Raw genomic sequence first — 16,603 nt, forward strand, 5'->3', positions numbered from 1 at the left:
AGTTTCTAGAGAAGTAATGACATATTTTGCTTTACATTTTATCATTGTTTAATTTGATATGAAATAATTTCCTAACAGTTTCTTTCACAACTTTGTTCCTAAGACTGTAGATCAGTGGGTTGAGCATAGGGATAACCACTATGTAAAAGACACAGCCCACCTTGACTATCAGCCATGAATTTTTGGAGTTAGGAACACAGTAGAGAAGGAAGATGGTCCCATGGAAGATGGTAATAGCAGTGAGATGGGAGGCACAAGTGGAGAAGGCTTTCTTCCTCCCCCCTGTAGAAGGCATCTTCATGATTGTGATAAAAATGTAAGCATAAGAAGTAAGAATAATGATCAGGGTGCCTACTTCATTGATAATACTAAAGGCAAATGTGACCTTTTGGGGAACGTGGAGATCAGAATAGGAGACAGAGGCTATGGCACTATATTCACACACAAAATTATTAATGATATTTCTTCCTCTGAAAGATAATCTCATTAGGAAGCTGGTCAGGGTAACAGAGCAAAATGTAGCATAAGAGTATGATGCACCCACCAACATGGCGCAAAGCTTCTGGGACATTGCAGTTGTGTAGTTCAAAGGATTACAAACAGCCACAAATCGGTCATAGGCCATCACAGCTAATAAGTACAGTTCTGCTCCCACAAATATACATATAAAGATGAATTGAATAATGCATTCAGGGAAAGTGATAGATTTGTCTTCCACAACTAAGTTTTCTAAAAGCTTGGGTGTAACAATTGTAGAGTTACAAAAATCAATAAAGGACAAATGACGGAGAAAATAGTACATGGGGGTGTGGAGTTTGGGATTAATCTTGATAACCAAGATCATGCCTAGATTTCCTACCACACTGACTGTATAGATGGTTAAGAATAGTAGGAACAGAGGCACCTGGAGTTTTGGGTATTCTGAAAAGCCCAAGAGAATGAATGTGGCTTCAGCACTCTGGTTTTCCAGGTACCTGTGAACAAAATAGAAAAGTTTTTAAGAGAACTAAGAAACTAAATTTGGAATAGTGATGTTAAATGTGAAAATAGTGATGGGCTCTTAATCCTTGAATAGTCAATGGAAAATACTTGGTTTCACCCATTATTGCCCATAAAGCAAAATTAATTACTTTCTTAATTGACTATAAATGTAAAGTTTGTGTACATTGAATTAGCTATAAATTAGAACAGGTTAGTGAGAAACAACTGCAATACAACTGGTCTTTGTATATTTCAAGTAACAATGCTCAATATTTACAAACACGTTATTTCACAAAAATAACTGATATCTTGTTACAGGAGTACAGCGATGACATCTCCTGCCTAGCAAGCCTCAAGTTTTCAGTGAATATATAGATATTCCTCTAAAAATTTTCTGGGTTTTTCTAGACATTCTCTGGGTTTCTTTCCTCTCTGTCAATCTTATTTACCTTTGACTTGTTCTTCATGTTCAGAAAAATAATCTTAATTATGTCACTACCAAGTCATCAAATGTGCCAATTTCACTCACTAGTAACTATATATATTCATACATATATAATTAAATTGTCATGTCATATTTGTCATTTCCTTATTAATATATTTTTCTTGGCATCAAAATATGATACAACACAACACAAAGAATACATGCTAAGATAGAACACACTAAGATAGAATATATGCTCAATAACATTTTGTGAATAAATGAATATGTGAACATTATATTTTGATGACATACATAATTTGATTTCTCCTTTTTGGGGGGGAACTTACACTTAAATTTTCAAAATTTTCTAAAGAATAATAAAAATAAAACAATATTTTCACATATATATGATATGATTTTGGAAACCACATGTAAATTGGGACTCTATTTGAGGATACTGATCCTATGATATGATTGCTGGAACTTTCTATCACACCAGGAATTACTGAGAGTGAGAGAGGAGCTGGAGGTTGAATAAACTGACAAGAGTCAACAATTTTATTCTGCAAACTTGGAATGAAGTCTTCATAAAATTTCAAGTGATGTGATTTGGAGACTTCTCTGTTGGTAAATAAGAGGAAATGCAAGGAAAATATTGTCATCTGTTTAAGGTGAAAAAACTGAACATTTTCTCTCTTATACTTTTACCATCTGAGAATTCTTTGGCGGTATATTCCTTAAAAATAAGCAAGAGAATTACATTACGCAAAGCTGGAGTTCTCATATATACCAAAAGAACTTAATTAGCACCAAAATTGTGTCCTAAAAATCCTCTCTCCCCTGTGTTCAGTGTTTGCAAAGTTTGAGTAACAGTATGAATTTGTAACTGGCTGGTGAAGTGGTGATGATGATGCTGTGTCCTAGAGGGCTGAGATGTAAACCTATGGACTCTGATTAGAGTAGAGTAGCTCCAAGTAGAGAGTATCAAGATTTAGTTAAGTATTAGCTGGTTAATTGTATCTATGAATCCTGAGGTTAAAGAAACCTCCCCAGCACATTGGAATGAGTTCATGACCCACAAGTCATCATTAATGAATGCATGAATAGGAGGGAAGTCTTATGCTAAAATGAACAAATTTAAGGAAGTAAGTCTATCGGTTAACTCTGAATTTTGTTGTAAATTGCAATGTGTTGAATCATGCTTCACAACAAATCTATCTAAAACCTTATGGGACAAATGATTCCTGAATTACAAAAAGTTGTTATATATTGGGTTAAAAATATATTGGAAATTTTTATCAATGCCCTGGTTCTCGTGTGGTTGGAAAATGGGTTACAAGATGCAGAAGTGATTTCTACAACTTCTCAGAACCTGAACATAGAAGATGTGGGTTAGACCACTCTCAAAAATTTCCAATAAGGCAAGTGCCACCCTCCCTTCAAGATTCTTTCTGTTGGTTCCCAGATTGTTTGCTGATTACATTTTCTTTGCCCTCAGTTTGTTGATTGTTTGCTCCCTTTGATCCTGTTCTTTACTTTGTGAACTCATCAAAGAAAAAGTTGGCTTGCTTGTCCTGGAGGCTCAGAGTTTGAAGAGTAAATCTTTTAAGCCTCCCATTATGGCCCTGCAGGACCCAGGTGTCTTCCCAGAGGCCTGGACAAAAGCAGCTCTGAGCGCCTGCCTTCCTGATCTCTTCCCAAACCCAGGTCAGTTCACACACGGGTACTTGAACCTGGGACTTGGATCTCTCCCTGCGGGACCCCAGGAATCTTCCCAGACACCTGGAGAAAAGAAGCTCTGAGCACCCGCCTTCCTCTCTTCACTCCTCATGCAGTGCTGATCTAATCCCAAACCCAGGTTCTCTTGGGGGCGTGGCCTCTTCACCAGTGGGCGTGTTTTCTGTAGAGGTGGGTATGGTCTTTTTTCAGGGGCTGAACGCTCAAGAGGTCTCAGGTAGTTTAGCCTAATAAGAAACCTAGTCCCTAAGGAACCTAGTCCCCAACCTACACAGCAATATGAAAAAACAACGCAAATCCCCACCACATCGGGAGGACAACAAAAAGAATGCAGAATTCTCTGTTGATACCGCACACCTATGGGACCTCTCTGACATAGAATTCAGATACAAATTCATGAAGATGTTCAATCACCTCAATGAACCAGTCAGACAGATATCCAGTAACATGACAGAAAAAATTGACAAATTATGCAAAGAAATGAGAGCAGGAATGTCGCGATTAAAAGATTCCATAGATGAAATGAAAAACTCACTCTCTTCTCTCAACAATAGAATGACCACAGCAGAAGCAGCAGAAGAGAGAATCAGTGAGCTGGAAGATCAGCTGCACCAAGCCAACAGGCAACAACAAACAGTGGCAAGGGCCCTCAAAATAGCTCAAGAACGAATCAGAGTCCTAGGAAATGATTCCAAGAGGAACAACATTAGAATCATTGGACTACCGGAAGCTCAGACAAACAATCCCAACAGAAAAAAACACGGTCAAACAAATTATTGCTGAAAAATTCCCAGAGCTCCACAATGCAGCCTTTCAGGTTCAAGGAGACCGAAGGGTACCAGCTAAAAGAGACCCTAACAAAAACACTTTAAAACATATCATAGGTTGAATGATTGATGCTGCCGATAGAGATACAATACTGCAAGCAGCAAGGGCAAAGAAGGAAATCACATACAAAGGAGCACCCCTTAGATTCACAGCAGATTTATCAGAGGAAACCTTCCAAGCCCAAAGGCAGTGGCGAGGTATAGTGAAAAAACTCACTGAAATAAATGCTTCACCAAGAATACTCTATCCATCTAAATTCTCACTCAAAAGAAAAGGAACGGTACACTAATTTCTAGACAAACATCAGCTCAGGAACTTCATTGATTCAAAACCAAACCTAAAACAAAGGCTAGGGCTCTACTATACGACAAGACAAACCCTACAACCACAACAGACCCTCAAAGAAGGATGACACAAAACCCCATAACAATAATCTCTCTCAATGTCAACCGTCTAAATTCATCAATTAAGAGACACAGAGTGGCACAGAATCCAACATTCTGCTGCCTACAAGAAACCCATTTCAACAGCCAGAGCAAACACAGACTCAAAGTCAAAGGATGGAAAACAATTCTGCAAGGAGACAGCTCCCTCAAAAAAGCTGAGGTGGCCATACTAGTATCCGACAGCATTAATTTCGCATTGAAAAATATAAGAAGGGACAGTGAAGGCTATTTTCTCTTCATCAAGGGATGCATATAACAGGAAGAAATCACACTCTTAAATATATACACACCTAATGAGGGAACAGCTAAATATTTAAAACATCTGCTAACAGATTTTAAGGAGGACATTGCTAGCAACACAATAGTAGCTGGAGATTTCAACATCGCCTTATCTCCTCTGGATAGATCAACAATAATAAAACTCATCAAGGAAACATTGGCGTTGAAAGAAGAAATAGAAGAGAAAGGGCTTATAGACCTATACAGGGCTTTACACCCCAAAAAGAAAGAATACACATTCTTCTCCAGTGCACACGGAACATTTTCCAAAATAGACCATGTGCTAGGCCACAAAACATACCTAAATAGAATCAGGAAGATAGAAATAGTATCAAACATCTTTTCAGACCATAATGCACTGAGAATAGGAGTGAATCATACACAGACATGGAGAACCAAATCAAACACCTGAAAATTAAACAAATCAATGCTGAACAAAGAGTGTATCAGGAAGGAAGTCAAGGATGAAATCAAAAGATACTTGGAAACAAGTCAGAATGAAGACACGAGCTACCAGAACATTTGGGATGCAGCGAAAGCAGTTTTAAGGGCAAAATTTATAGCTCTGCAAAAATATCTCAGGACAGAAGAAAGGATGCACACAAACAACTTGACTTCACAGCTCAAGATCTTAGAAGAGAAACAACAGAAAGAGCCCAAATTGGGCAGAAGGAATGAGATCTTAAAACTTAGAGCAGAAATCAACGACATGGAAACCAAAGAAACAATCCAAAAGATCAATAAAACCAAGAGCTGGTTCTTCAAGAAAATGGATAAGATAGATAAACCACTAGCAATACTCACAAAGAAACAGAGAGAGAACCCTAATAAATCAAATCAGAAATAAGAATGGGTATATCACAACAGAAACCAAAGAAATTCAAACGATCATCAGAGACTACTTTGAAAGTCTGTATGCCACGAAACAAGAGAACCTAGAAGTAATGGATAAATTCCTGGATTCCTATCATCTCCCAAAGCTGAATCAAGAAGATACAGGGTACCTGAATAGACCTATTCACATCAAGGCAATTGAAACTGTAATCAAAAGTCTTCCCAAAAACAAAAGCCCAGGTCCAGATGGATTCACTAGCGAATTTTTCCAAACATTTAAAGAGAACCTACTGCCAGTTCTTCTCAAGCTTTTCCAGAAAATTGAAAAAAAACAGAAACTCTCCCAAATAGTTTCTATGAAGCCCATATTTCTCTAATACCTAAAGGAAACAAAGACACCACGAGAAAAGAAAACTACAGGCCGATATCCCTGATGAACACGGATGCGAAGATTCTCAACAAAATACTAGCAAATAGAATTCAGCAACTCATCAAAAAGGTCATACACCATGACCAAATGAGATTCATCCCGGGGATGCAAGGATGGTTTAACATTCAGAAATCAATCAACATAATCCACCATATCAACAAAAGAAAAGATAAAAATCATATGATCATATCAATAGATGCAGAGAAAGCATTTGACAAGATCCAGCACCCATTTATGATAAAAACCCTCTCCAAAATGGGGATAGAGGGGACTTTCCTCAATATATTTAAAGCCATCTACCACAAGCCTACAGCAAACATCATCCTCAATGGGGAAAAACTGAGAGCCTTCACCCTAAGATCAGGGGATCAGGGATGAGACAAGGATGCCCACTCTCTCCATTACTGTTCAACATATTACTGGAAGTACTTGCAATAGCTATTAGGTAAGAAAAAGATATTAAGGGCATCCAGGTAGGGATGGAAGAAACCAAGGTCTCACTATTCACAGATGATATGATACTATACCTAGAGAACCCTAAAACCTCTACCAAGAAACTCCTAGAAACAATAGGCTTGTAGGGTAAAGTGGCAGGCTATAAAATGAATACCCCAAAATCCATGGCTTTCCTATACGCAAATTGTGAAAGAGAAGAAAGTGACATGAAGAAAACAATCCCATTCACAATTGTGCCCCAGAAAATCATATACCTAGGAATCAGCTTAACTAAGAAAGTAAAGGACCTGTACAAAGAAAGCTACAAAACACTACTTCAGGAAAAAATGAGGACACGAGGAAATAGAAAAATATCTCCTGCTCATGCATGGGGAGAATTAACATTGTCAAAATGGCAATAGTTCCCAAAGCACTGTACAAATTCAATGTGATTCCTATAAGAATACCCATGATATTCTTCAAAGAAATGGAGCAAACACTCCTGAAATTTATATGGAACAATAAGGCCTCACGAATAGCTAAAGCAATTCTTGGGAAAAAGAAAATGGGAGGAATCAACATCCCTAACTTCAAGCTCTACTACAAAGCAGTAATGATTAAAACAGCATGGTACTGTAACAAAGGCAGAACTGTAGATCAATGGAACAAAGTTGAATATACTGACATCTCCTCCCAAGCATATGATCATCTAATCTTCGATAAAGGGACAAGAAAAGTGAAGTGGAGCAGGGAGAGCCTCTTTAATAAATTATTCTGGCCAAACTGGAGGGCTGCATGCAAAAGAATAGGCTCAGATCTCTGCTCAACCCCCAATGCACAAAAGTAAGATCAAAATGGATTTATGACCTCAACATCAGACCAGAATCCATAAAGTTCATTGAAGACAAAGTTGGCAAAACCCTCCATGATATTGAAGCTAATGGTGTCTTCAAAGATGGCATGCCATTGGCCAAGCAAGTGAAAACAGAAATAGACAAATGGGACTATCTTAAACTAAGAAGCTTCCCTATCTCAAAAGAAACAGTGACCGAAATACAAAGACAGTCTACAGAATGGGAAAGGATATTCGCCAAATACACATCCGTCAAGGGGTTGATAACAAGGATATATAAGTTACTAGTTGAACTCCACCAGAAGAAAACACCCAGCCCCATCAAAAAAATGGGACTAGGAAATGAACAGAAACTTTCTCAAAGAAGAAATCTGAATGGGAAAAAGGCACATGAGAAAATGCTCTACATCACCAATCATCAGGGAGATGCAGAACAAAACAACAATGAGATATCATTTCCCACCACAGAGACTGGCCCACATCCAAAAGAACAAAAGCAACCGATGCTGGCACGAATGTGGCAAGAAAGGGACCCTCCTTCACTGCTGGTGGGAAGGCCGACTGGTCCAACCCTTTTGGAAACTAGTATGGACAATTCTCAAAAAATTAGACTTTGATCTCCCATTTGACCCAGCAATACCACTCCTGGGAATATATCCCAGTGAGGCAAAAAAGTATAGTCGATGTGAAATCTGCACTTGTTTGTTCATTGTAGCACTCTTTACAATAGCCAGAGTCTGAAAAAAACCTGAGTGCCCAAGAACAGATGTCAGTTTAAAGAAACTCTGGTACATTTACATAATGGAGTATTATGTATCTGTTAGAAAAGATGAAGTCACGAATTTTACATACAACTGGTACTACATGGAAAGTATCATGTTAAGTGAAATGAGTCAGAAAGAACGGGATAGACGCAGAAAGATTGCATTCATCTGGGGAACATAAAGAAACAAAATGGGAGACTAACACCCAGGAGTGGCCGAGATTAGTACCAGGAATTTTGTTCCATGATTTGGAGGCCGGCCACTTATGCTAGGGGAAAAGAAAGCTCAGATAGAGAATGGAGCACCAAATAAAGGGTGTTGGGAGGATCGTCCCAGGATGGGAGAAGCATGCTGAAAGTAGACTATAGACCAAACATGATTGCCACTCAATGCGTCTCTTGCAGACCAGAGGACCCAAAAGGAGAGAGAGAACAAAAGGGAATGCCCTGACACAGAGGCAGGGTGGGATGGGGACATGGGAGTTAGGAGGGAAGCTGGGACCCGTGGTGGTGGAGGATGGGCACTCGTGGATGGATGGGTACTTGATCTTGTATAACTAAAACCCAAGGAAAAAAATTTGTAAGTCTTTAACTGTACCTCATGGTGTTTCACTAATAAAAAATATCCTGCAATTATGAAAATAAATCATCTGCTCCTCTAATTGATTGTCATTTGGATATTTGAGATTAGTCAGATCAAATTCTACAAATTTTGCATGATGTCTCATCACTGTCTTTTTTTCTAGTATTTTTCTCTTTATTACAATCATTTTTTTTTTCGGAAAGCCAGGTTTCATATATTTACTGAGATTTAATACTGCTCTAAGCAGAAGAAAAGTTATTCTAACCTAGAGTTCTATAAAAATTATATAGTCCTGATTATTAATTGAAATTAAACCCTGTGTAATTTCAAATCAGTTGCCATACAAATATTTTAAATTTCATACACAAACATGAGTATTTATATACATATAATAAAAGTATAATTAAAGTATCTCTGACCAATTTACTTATCAATTATTATTTTGCTAACTCATTTGATTCTGCAACAGTTACACCATATGTAATTTTATTTTCCAAAATTACTTTAAAAATATTTTTTGGGTCAGACCCGGCAATGCACAGGGGTTACTCCTGGTTCATGCACTCAGGAATTACTCCTGGAGGTGCTCAGGGGACCATATTGGATGCTTGGAATTGAAATTGGCTCCACCATGTGCAAGGCAAACACCCTCCCTACCTACTGTGCTATCGCTCCAGTCCCAGCACTTTAAAAAATTTATGGAACAATATTGTGTGCAAATTCTATCAATAAGAAAAAAATGTATTTTTATTGAATCAATAATGCATTTTTCCAGGTTTTGCTATTTGTTCTCTAGGGTTAGTGCAAAACCATCATAAGGGTCAGGATTGAGAGTGAAAGCATAGCCTTGCAGGATAAACATTACAAATAATATACCACAGAGAAAAATAAATATGAATATATATAACTCCTTTTTTATTAGAATTACTTGTGTGTATAAACGTAAGGATAAGTGTATTGAGATCAAGAAAACTAAAATTACTTTCTATTTAAAAAGATCAGCATATAATAATACTAAATGAGATAAAAGAGAAAGAAAAATGGAAGAAATCTAGGTAGGTGACAAGGTAGTTAGATACCAGTTTATATTTTTATATGCAAGGATTATTCAAACTTGATGGTGCTTGAAAAATGGAGCACGACAAGAAATGAATTGGCTCACCTGAATGTAGAAAAATTTGACTCCATCATATGGAAGCTTCTTTGTTAAATTGAAAGAACACAAGAAAAATTCTTGCTGAGATCTATTTCTGTAAGTATAGTAAATCTAAAAATATAATACGAATAATAAGTGTATTCCAGTACAAGTGGTAGAAATAAGATCTTCCCTTTAAGGATATAAGAAGTTGCTATGATGGCAGAACAATGGGAGACAAAAGAGCTGACAGAATAACCATAATTGGTGTTACATATTTATACCACCAGGACCTTAATGATGCAAACCCAAGAGAATACCACTCAAGTATGTCTCTAGATACCACAGAGAGCAATTATCTAACATAATAGTTGATTTATTTTTTGGAGTATTAACTTCTTCTTAATCCTAGTAAACATTTCCATCTTGAAATGATATTCATTAATCTTTTTGTCAAATGTTGAATTAAATGTCAATTATTTCATATGTAGATATCTGTGAAGCACAGAACTTTCCAGGAAAAAGCATCTGGAAGCTAAAATAGAAATAAAAATTATCTGAAATTATATTGTGTGTTCTTACATAGAGATATATCAATCTATAACTGGATATGAAGTTACATAATTAGTTCTCGTACCTGTATTACTTTTCATGTTATCTCTCATTTAGTATTTGAGGTGAGCAAACTTTCTTTTTTTTTATAAAAAAATTGTGTTGAAGCACTGTGATTTATAAAGTCATGCAGTGTTGACTTTTAGGCATTCACTGTTCCAGCACCAATCTCACTGCCAGCCTCAACTTCCCTTTAGCAGTGTCTGTCCCTAGGTACCCTTCCCATCTCCCCATTTGTCTCCTTGGCAGGAGTATTTTTAATTTGGTTGTACTAGTTTGAATCTCTTGCTTCCAGTGTTATTCATTTTGTGGTTCAAATATATAGCTATACCCCTTTTCTACAGCACCAATGTAAACAAGACGCTTGAATCCTACCCCTTTACTTTCAGTCTGCTTCTGATATGATATTTTTTTACTTTAATGAGTCACAGTGAAAAACAGTTATGTTAAAACTGTTGAAAAACAGTTACAAATTTTCATGATTTCATTTCAATTGAACAATGTTTGAATACCCATCCCTCCACCAGTGCCTATTTTCTACCACAAATATTCCTAGTGTCCCTCAGGCCACTGCCACTCCTTCCCATCTCCTGCTTCTGTGAGACACATTTCCTCTTACTCTCTCCCTCCTTTTGGGTGTTATGGTTGCAATATAGGCACTATGCAACCATTATATTTTTCCCACAGTCTACTTTCAGCATGCAACTTAACATCCCAATTGATCCTTCCAACCATCATTTATTTAGTGGTTTTTTCTCCTTCCTGTCTGCTTTTCCCCCAGCACATGAGATGGGCTTCCAAGCAATTGGCAGTTCCTCCTGTCCTTATATCTTCTATCCTTAGTTGTTATTCTCCAATTTGCTACTTTATATTTCACCATGGGTGCGGTCTTTCTGTCTATATTATTTTTGTTTCGATTGTATTTTTCTAATAATATGTAATGATGAGTAATTTTAATATGCCTGTTGAGCATTCATCAGTCTTTCTCAGAGAAATGTTTGCTAATTTTGTATTTTAATTTTTATAGGGTTTTTGTGTGTATTTTTCTTTTTGTTTTTTGAGTACCACTTTTCCCTTTAGAAGTTTCTTGGGGTGGGGAGTTCTCAAATAGAGCTCTAACAGGAATAGAAGACTAAGAGTTTCATTTGACAGGTTTTTACATGTAGTTCCTGTTGTACAAGAAGGGAGACATTCAGGACATCAGCAATCCTATCTGCCTGTTGTCCATCGTCTACAAGTTATTCACTCGAGTCATACTGAATAGAATTGTCAGAAAAGTAGACAAAGTACAGTCTTGCAAGCAAGCAGGGTTTCAAAAGGATTCAGCATGATCGACCCACAATATACAAACAGTGACCAAGCTTATTGAGGTTTCTTGAGACTTGAAGATGTTGATCTGTCTAACGTTCATTGATTTAAAGAAGGCCTTTGATTCTGTTGAGACTGAAGCATTTCTTGAAGCCCTAGCCAAACACGGTGGTCAAACTCAGTACATCAGGATCCTCCATCAGCTGTATTATGGATATGGATACACCACCAGGATCTCGCCATTTTACAAGAAAGTGATCATCTACATAAAGAGAGGGGTTCAACAGGATGATACCATTCCACCGAAACTCTTCAATGACACCCTCGAGAACATCATGCTATGACTGAGATGGGAAGAAATGGTAGTGAAAGTAGACAGTTGATAACACCACCTCTGCTTCACTGCTGACATCATTCTAATAACACCGAGCATTAACCAAGCAGCACAAATGCTGGATGACATCAACCGTGAGTGTGGAAAGGTCAGACTGCAACTGAATCTCACCAAGACAATGTTCATGAAAAACAAACTATCCTTTGTTTGTTTGACAAAACAAATTTGCCCTCAATCAAACAAATGTCTCTGAATGCAGTAGTTATGTGTACTTAGGTGGAGAACACATGACAAATGACCTGCCACCTGAACTGTGCAGGAGGAAGAGACCATCATGAAATGCCTTCAACGCTGCCTCACTTGGCCCACCTGGTAAAGCCTGGCAAGCTACCTGTAACATATTTAATATGCCAACGTTACTGGGCCTGCTTGAGCAAATTGATGAACAACGGGAGGACAGTGTGACAGTGTGACTCCCAGATAATTAAATCTGCAAATTTGAAAGATATATTTATTTAAGTACACAGACCCTTATATGATTATTAGTACTAAAATGTAATTAGTAATTATGGTATAATAGTAATATTCTTTCTTCTTATTGTACTTTAGTTAAAATAGATGTATCTATACATAACCCTATTTAAAAATATCTGATGTGACCTATACTCCACAACGGGTAGGGCGTCTGCCTTGCACGCAGCCAACATGGCCGACCCGAGTTCGATTCCTCCGCCCCTCTCGGAGAGCCCGGCAAGCTACCGAGAGTATTCGATATGCCAGACACAGTAACAACAAAGTCTCCAATGGAGACGTTACTGGGCCCGCTCGAGCAAATCGAAATTTTAACAAAGATATACAATATTTTTAACACCATAACTCAAATACTTGAAATTTTCTTTTAAAATAATTAAATCAGAGAAGTGATAGCTTTTAAGTTAAAAAATTAAGTTAAAAATTTTAAAAATATTCTATGCTTAAAATATAGTTCAAGTGATACTACAAGTAGTAGTGCTCTTGGCTGGCATGTGGTGGCCAACCCAGTTTCAATCCCCCAAATATATATATATATAAAATAGGGTTAGAAAGACTCCTGTATTCCTCTTTCATTATACCTTTCCATAGTAAATAGCTTCTTAATGTAAGGTAAGGTAAAGGTAAAGGCCCTCCCGTTGTCCGTCAATTTGTTCAAGCGGGCCCAGTAACGTCTCCATTGGAGATTTTGTTGTTACTGTGTCTGGCATATCGAATACATCACGGGTAGCTTGCCAGGCTCTGCCGTGTGGGCGAGATACTCTCGGTAGCTTGCCAGGCTCTCCAAGAGGGGCAGAGGAATCGAACCCAGCTCAGCCCAGGCTGGCTGAGCGCAAGGCAAACGCCCTACCTGCTGTGCTATCACTTCAGCCCAAGCCTAACAATTACTAAAAAGATGATAACAAATAATAGCCATGGGTCACCTATTTCTATAGAATATTATATATGTATATCACTTTCCTTCCGTTGTTCATCGATTTGCTCAGCGGGCCCATTAACATTGTGAGACTTGTTACTGTGTTTGGCATATTGAATACACCATGGGTAGCTTGTCAGGCTTTGCCGTGTGGGTGAGATACTCTCAGTAGCTTGCTGGGCTCTCAGAGAGGGGCGGAGGAATCAAACTAGGGTCGGTCATGTTGGCTGCATGAAAGGCAAATGCCCTACCCGCTGTGCTATGGCTCCAGCCTATATTTAGGATATTATTTTCACTCTGTATATATGGTCTATTTTTATATTAATGAGAAAATGTCTTCATCATAAAGACACTTCATGTTATATATGAGATCCACATAAATTTATTTCAAATTCGCGGCTGCCTTGCATGCAGCCAACATGGCCGACCCGAGTTCGATTCCTCCGCCCCTCTCGGAGAGCCCGGCAAGCTACCGAGAGTATTCGATATGCCAGACACAGTAACAACAAAGTCTCCAATGGAGACGTTACTGGGCCCGCTCGAGCAAATCGATGATCAACGGGAGGGGGACATACAAATACAAATTTGAAAATATATCACATGGTACAAAGGCTAAAGGAGAAATGTTACTGTTGTGAATTTTAAGTAAGATCTTAATTTTACAACTAGGATATTTATCACTATTAATATGAATAATAAAATTTTTAGTAAATAAAGTATTTGTATTAAGATTGGTTTAGAAAAAAGAGGGATAAATGGAAAATACATAGCACAAAATAAAAGAATTTTACACCCTTGAATTCAGATGTAGATGATTTCAGAATTTGAACGAAGCTAAGAAATATTCAATTTTCATAAAAAGACATTAAACAGGTGATAGAATGTCACCTAAAATTTTATAATATTCAAGATGGACTACATATAGAATAACTATAGAATTATAACTAGAGAATTATTTTCTAGAGAAGTAATCACATATTTTGCTTTACATTTTGTCACTGCATAATTTGATATGAAATAGTTTCCTAACTGTTTCTTTCACTTCTTTGTTTCTAAGACTGTAGATCAGTGGATTGAGCATTGGAATAACCACTATGTAAAAGACACAGCCCACCTTGACAATGAGCCATGAATTTTTGGAGTTAGGGACACAGTAGAGAAAGAGGATGGTCCCATGTAAGATGGTAATGGCAGTGAGATGGGAGGCACAAGTCGAGAAGGCTTTCTTCCTCCCCCCTGTAGAAGGCATCTTCATGACTGTGATAAAAATGTAAGCATAGGATGTAAGAATGATCATCAGGCTGCTTACTTCATTGATAATAGTAAAGGCAAATGTGACCTTTTGGGTAACATGGAGATCAGAATAGGAGACAGAGACGATGGCATTATATTCACAAAGAAAGTTGTTAATGATAATTCTTCCCCTGAAAGATAATCTCATTAGGAAGCTGCCCAGGGTGACACAACAAAATATACCACAGAAGTATGATGCACCCACCAACATGGCACAAAGCTTCTGGGACATTGCAGTTGTGTAGATCAAAGGATTACAAATGGCCACAAACCGGTCATAGGCCATCACAGCCAACACATATGTTTCTGTCACCACAAATATACACAAAAAGATGAATTGAGCAATGCATTCTGGGAATGTGATGGATCTGTCTTCCACAACTAAGTTTTCTAAAAGCTTGGGTGTAACAACTGTAGAATTACAAAAATCAATAAAGGATAAATGACTGAGGAAATAGTACATGGGTGTGTGGAGTTTGGGATTGATCTTGATAACCAAGATCATGCCTAGATTTCCCACCACACTGACTGTATAGATGGTTAAGAATAGTAGGAACAGAGGCACCTGGAGTTTTGGGTATTCTGAAAAGCCCAAGAGAATGAATGTGGCTTCAGCACTCTGGTTTGCCGGGTACCTGTGAATAAAATAGAAAATTTTATTAAGAGAACTAAGAAACTAAATTTGGAATAGGGATGTTAAATGTGGAAATAATGATTGATTCTTAATCCTTGAATAGTCATTGGAAAATACTTGGTTTCAACCATTATTTTCCATAAAGCTAAAATTAATTACTTTATTAATTGACCAGAAATACAAAGTTTGTTTACATTGATTAAGCTATAAATTAGAACAGGTTGCTGAGAAACAACTACAATACAACTGGTCATTGCATATTTCACATGACCAGACTCAATATTCACAAACACTTTATTTCACATAAATAACCAATAACTTGTCAAATGAGTACAGCAATTAGGTCTCCTGCCTTGAAGGCCACCAGTGTTTCGGTAATATATAGACATTCCTCTGAACATTTACTGGGTTCTTCTAGATATTCTTTGGGTTGCTTACCTCTCTGTTAATCTTATTTACCTCATGATCAGAAAAATACTCTTAGTTATTTCAATATCAAGTCATCAAGTACCAATTTCACTCACTGGTAACTATATATATTTATTTAAATTATCATGTTATATTTATCATTTCCTTATCAGAATATTATTCTTGAGATCAAAATACAATGGGATAAAACACAAAAAATACATGCTAAGATAGAATACACTTTAATAGAATAGAATACATAATAACATTTTGTAAATAAATGAATCACTGTCACTGTCACTGTCCTTCCATTGTTCATCAATTTGCTCAAGCGGGCCCAGTAACATCTCCATTGTGACAATTGTTACTGTGTTTGGCATATCAAATACATCATGAGTACTTTGCCAGGCTTTGCTGTGTGGGAGAGATACTCTCGATAGCTTGCTGGGCTCTCCGAGAGGAACGGAGGAATGGTACTCAGTTTGGCCGTGTTGGCCACCTCTGTGCTATCACTCCAGCCCAAATAAATGAATATGTGAGCATTATATTTTGATGACTGTCACTGTCCTCCTGTTGTTCATCGATTTGCTCAAGCGAGCAACAGTAACGTCTCCATTGTGACAATTGTTACTGTGTTTGGCATATCGAATATGCCACGGGTAGCTTGCCAGGCTTTGCAATGCGGACGAGATACTCTTGGTAGCTTGCCGTGCTCTCATTTTGATTACATGGCAAATATATTTTGATATCTCTTTATTTGAGCACTTACCCCAAAATCTTTAAAATTTTCTAAAGAACAAGGAAAATAAAATAATATTTTCACATACATTATGATATGA

The 16,603-nt window shown here is 37.5% G+C and overlaps 2 protein-coding genes across 2 annotated transcripts; both read right to left on the reverse strand.

Moving 5' to 3' along the window:
* Nucleotides 1–31: 31 nt before the first annotated feature.
* On the reverse strand, nt 32–1,103 carry LOC130042477 (olfactory receptor 5D13-like). Its single transcript, XM_056134664.1, has 2 exons — nt 1,090–1,103; nt 32–974 (listed from the first exon to the last, which is right to left on the reverse strand). The coding sequence occupies exons 1-2, from the start codon at nt 1,101–1,103 to the stop codon at nt 32–34; spliced, it is 957 nt and encodes a 318-aa protein (XP_055990639.1).
* A 13,311-nt stretch (nt 1,104–14,414) lies between these two features.
* LOC130042478 (olfactory receptor 5D13-like) lies at nt 14,415–15,820 on the reverse strand. Its single transcript, XM_056134677.1, has 2 exons — nt 15,816–15,820; nt 14,415–15,357 (listed from the first exon to the last, which is right to left on the reverse strand). Exons 1-2 carry the CDS (start codon nt 15,818–15,820, stop codon nt 14,415–14,417), a joined length of 948 nt encoding a protein of 315 aa, XP_055990652.1.
* Nucleotides 15,821–16,603: the final 783 nt, after the last annotated feature.

Source organism: Sorex fumeus, unplaced genomic scaffold, assembly GCF_029834395.1.
Source record: "Sorex fumeus unplaced genomic scaffold, SorFum_2.1 ptg000007l, whole genome shotgun sequence".
In the NCBI taxonomy this organism is placed as follows: domain Eukaryota; kingdom Metazoa; phylum Chordata; class Mammalia; order Eulipotyphla; family Soricidae; genus Sorex; species Sorex fumeus.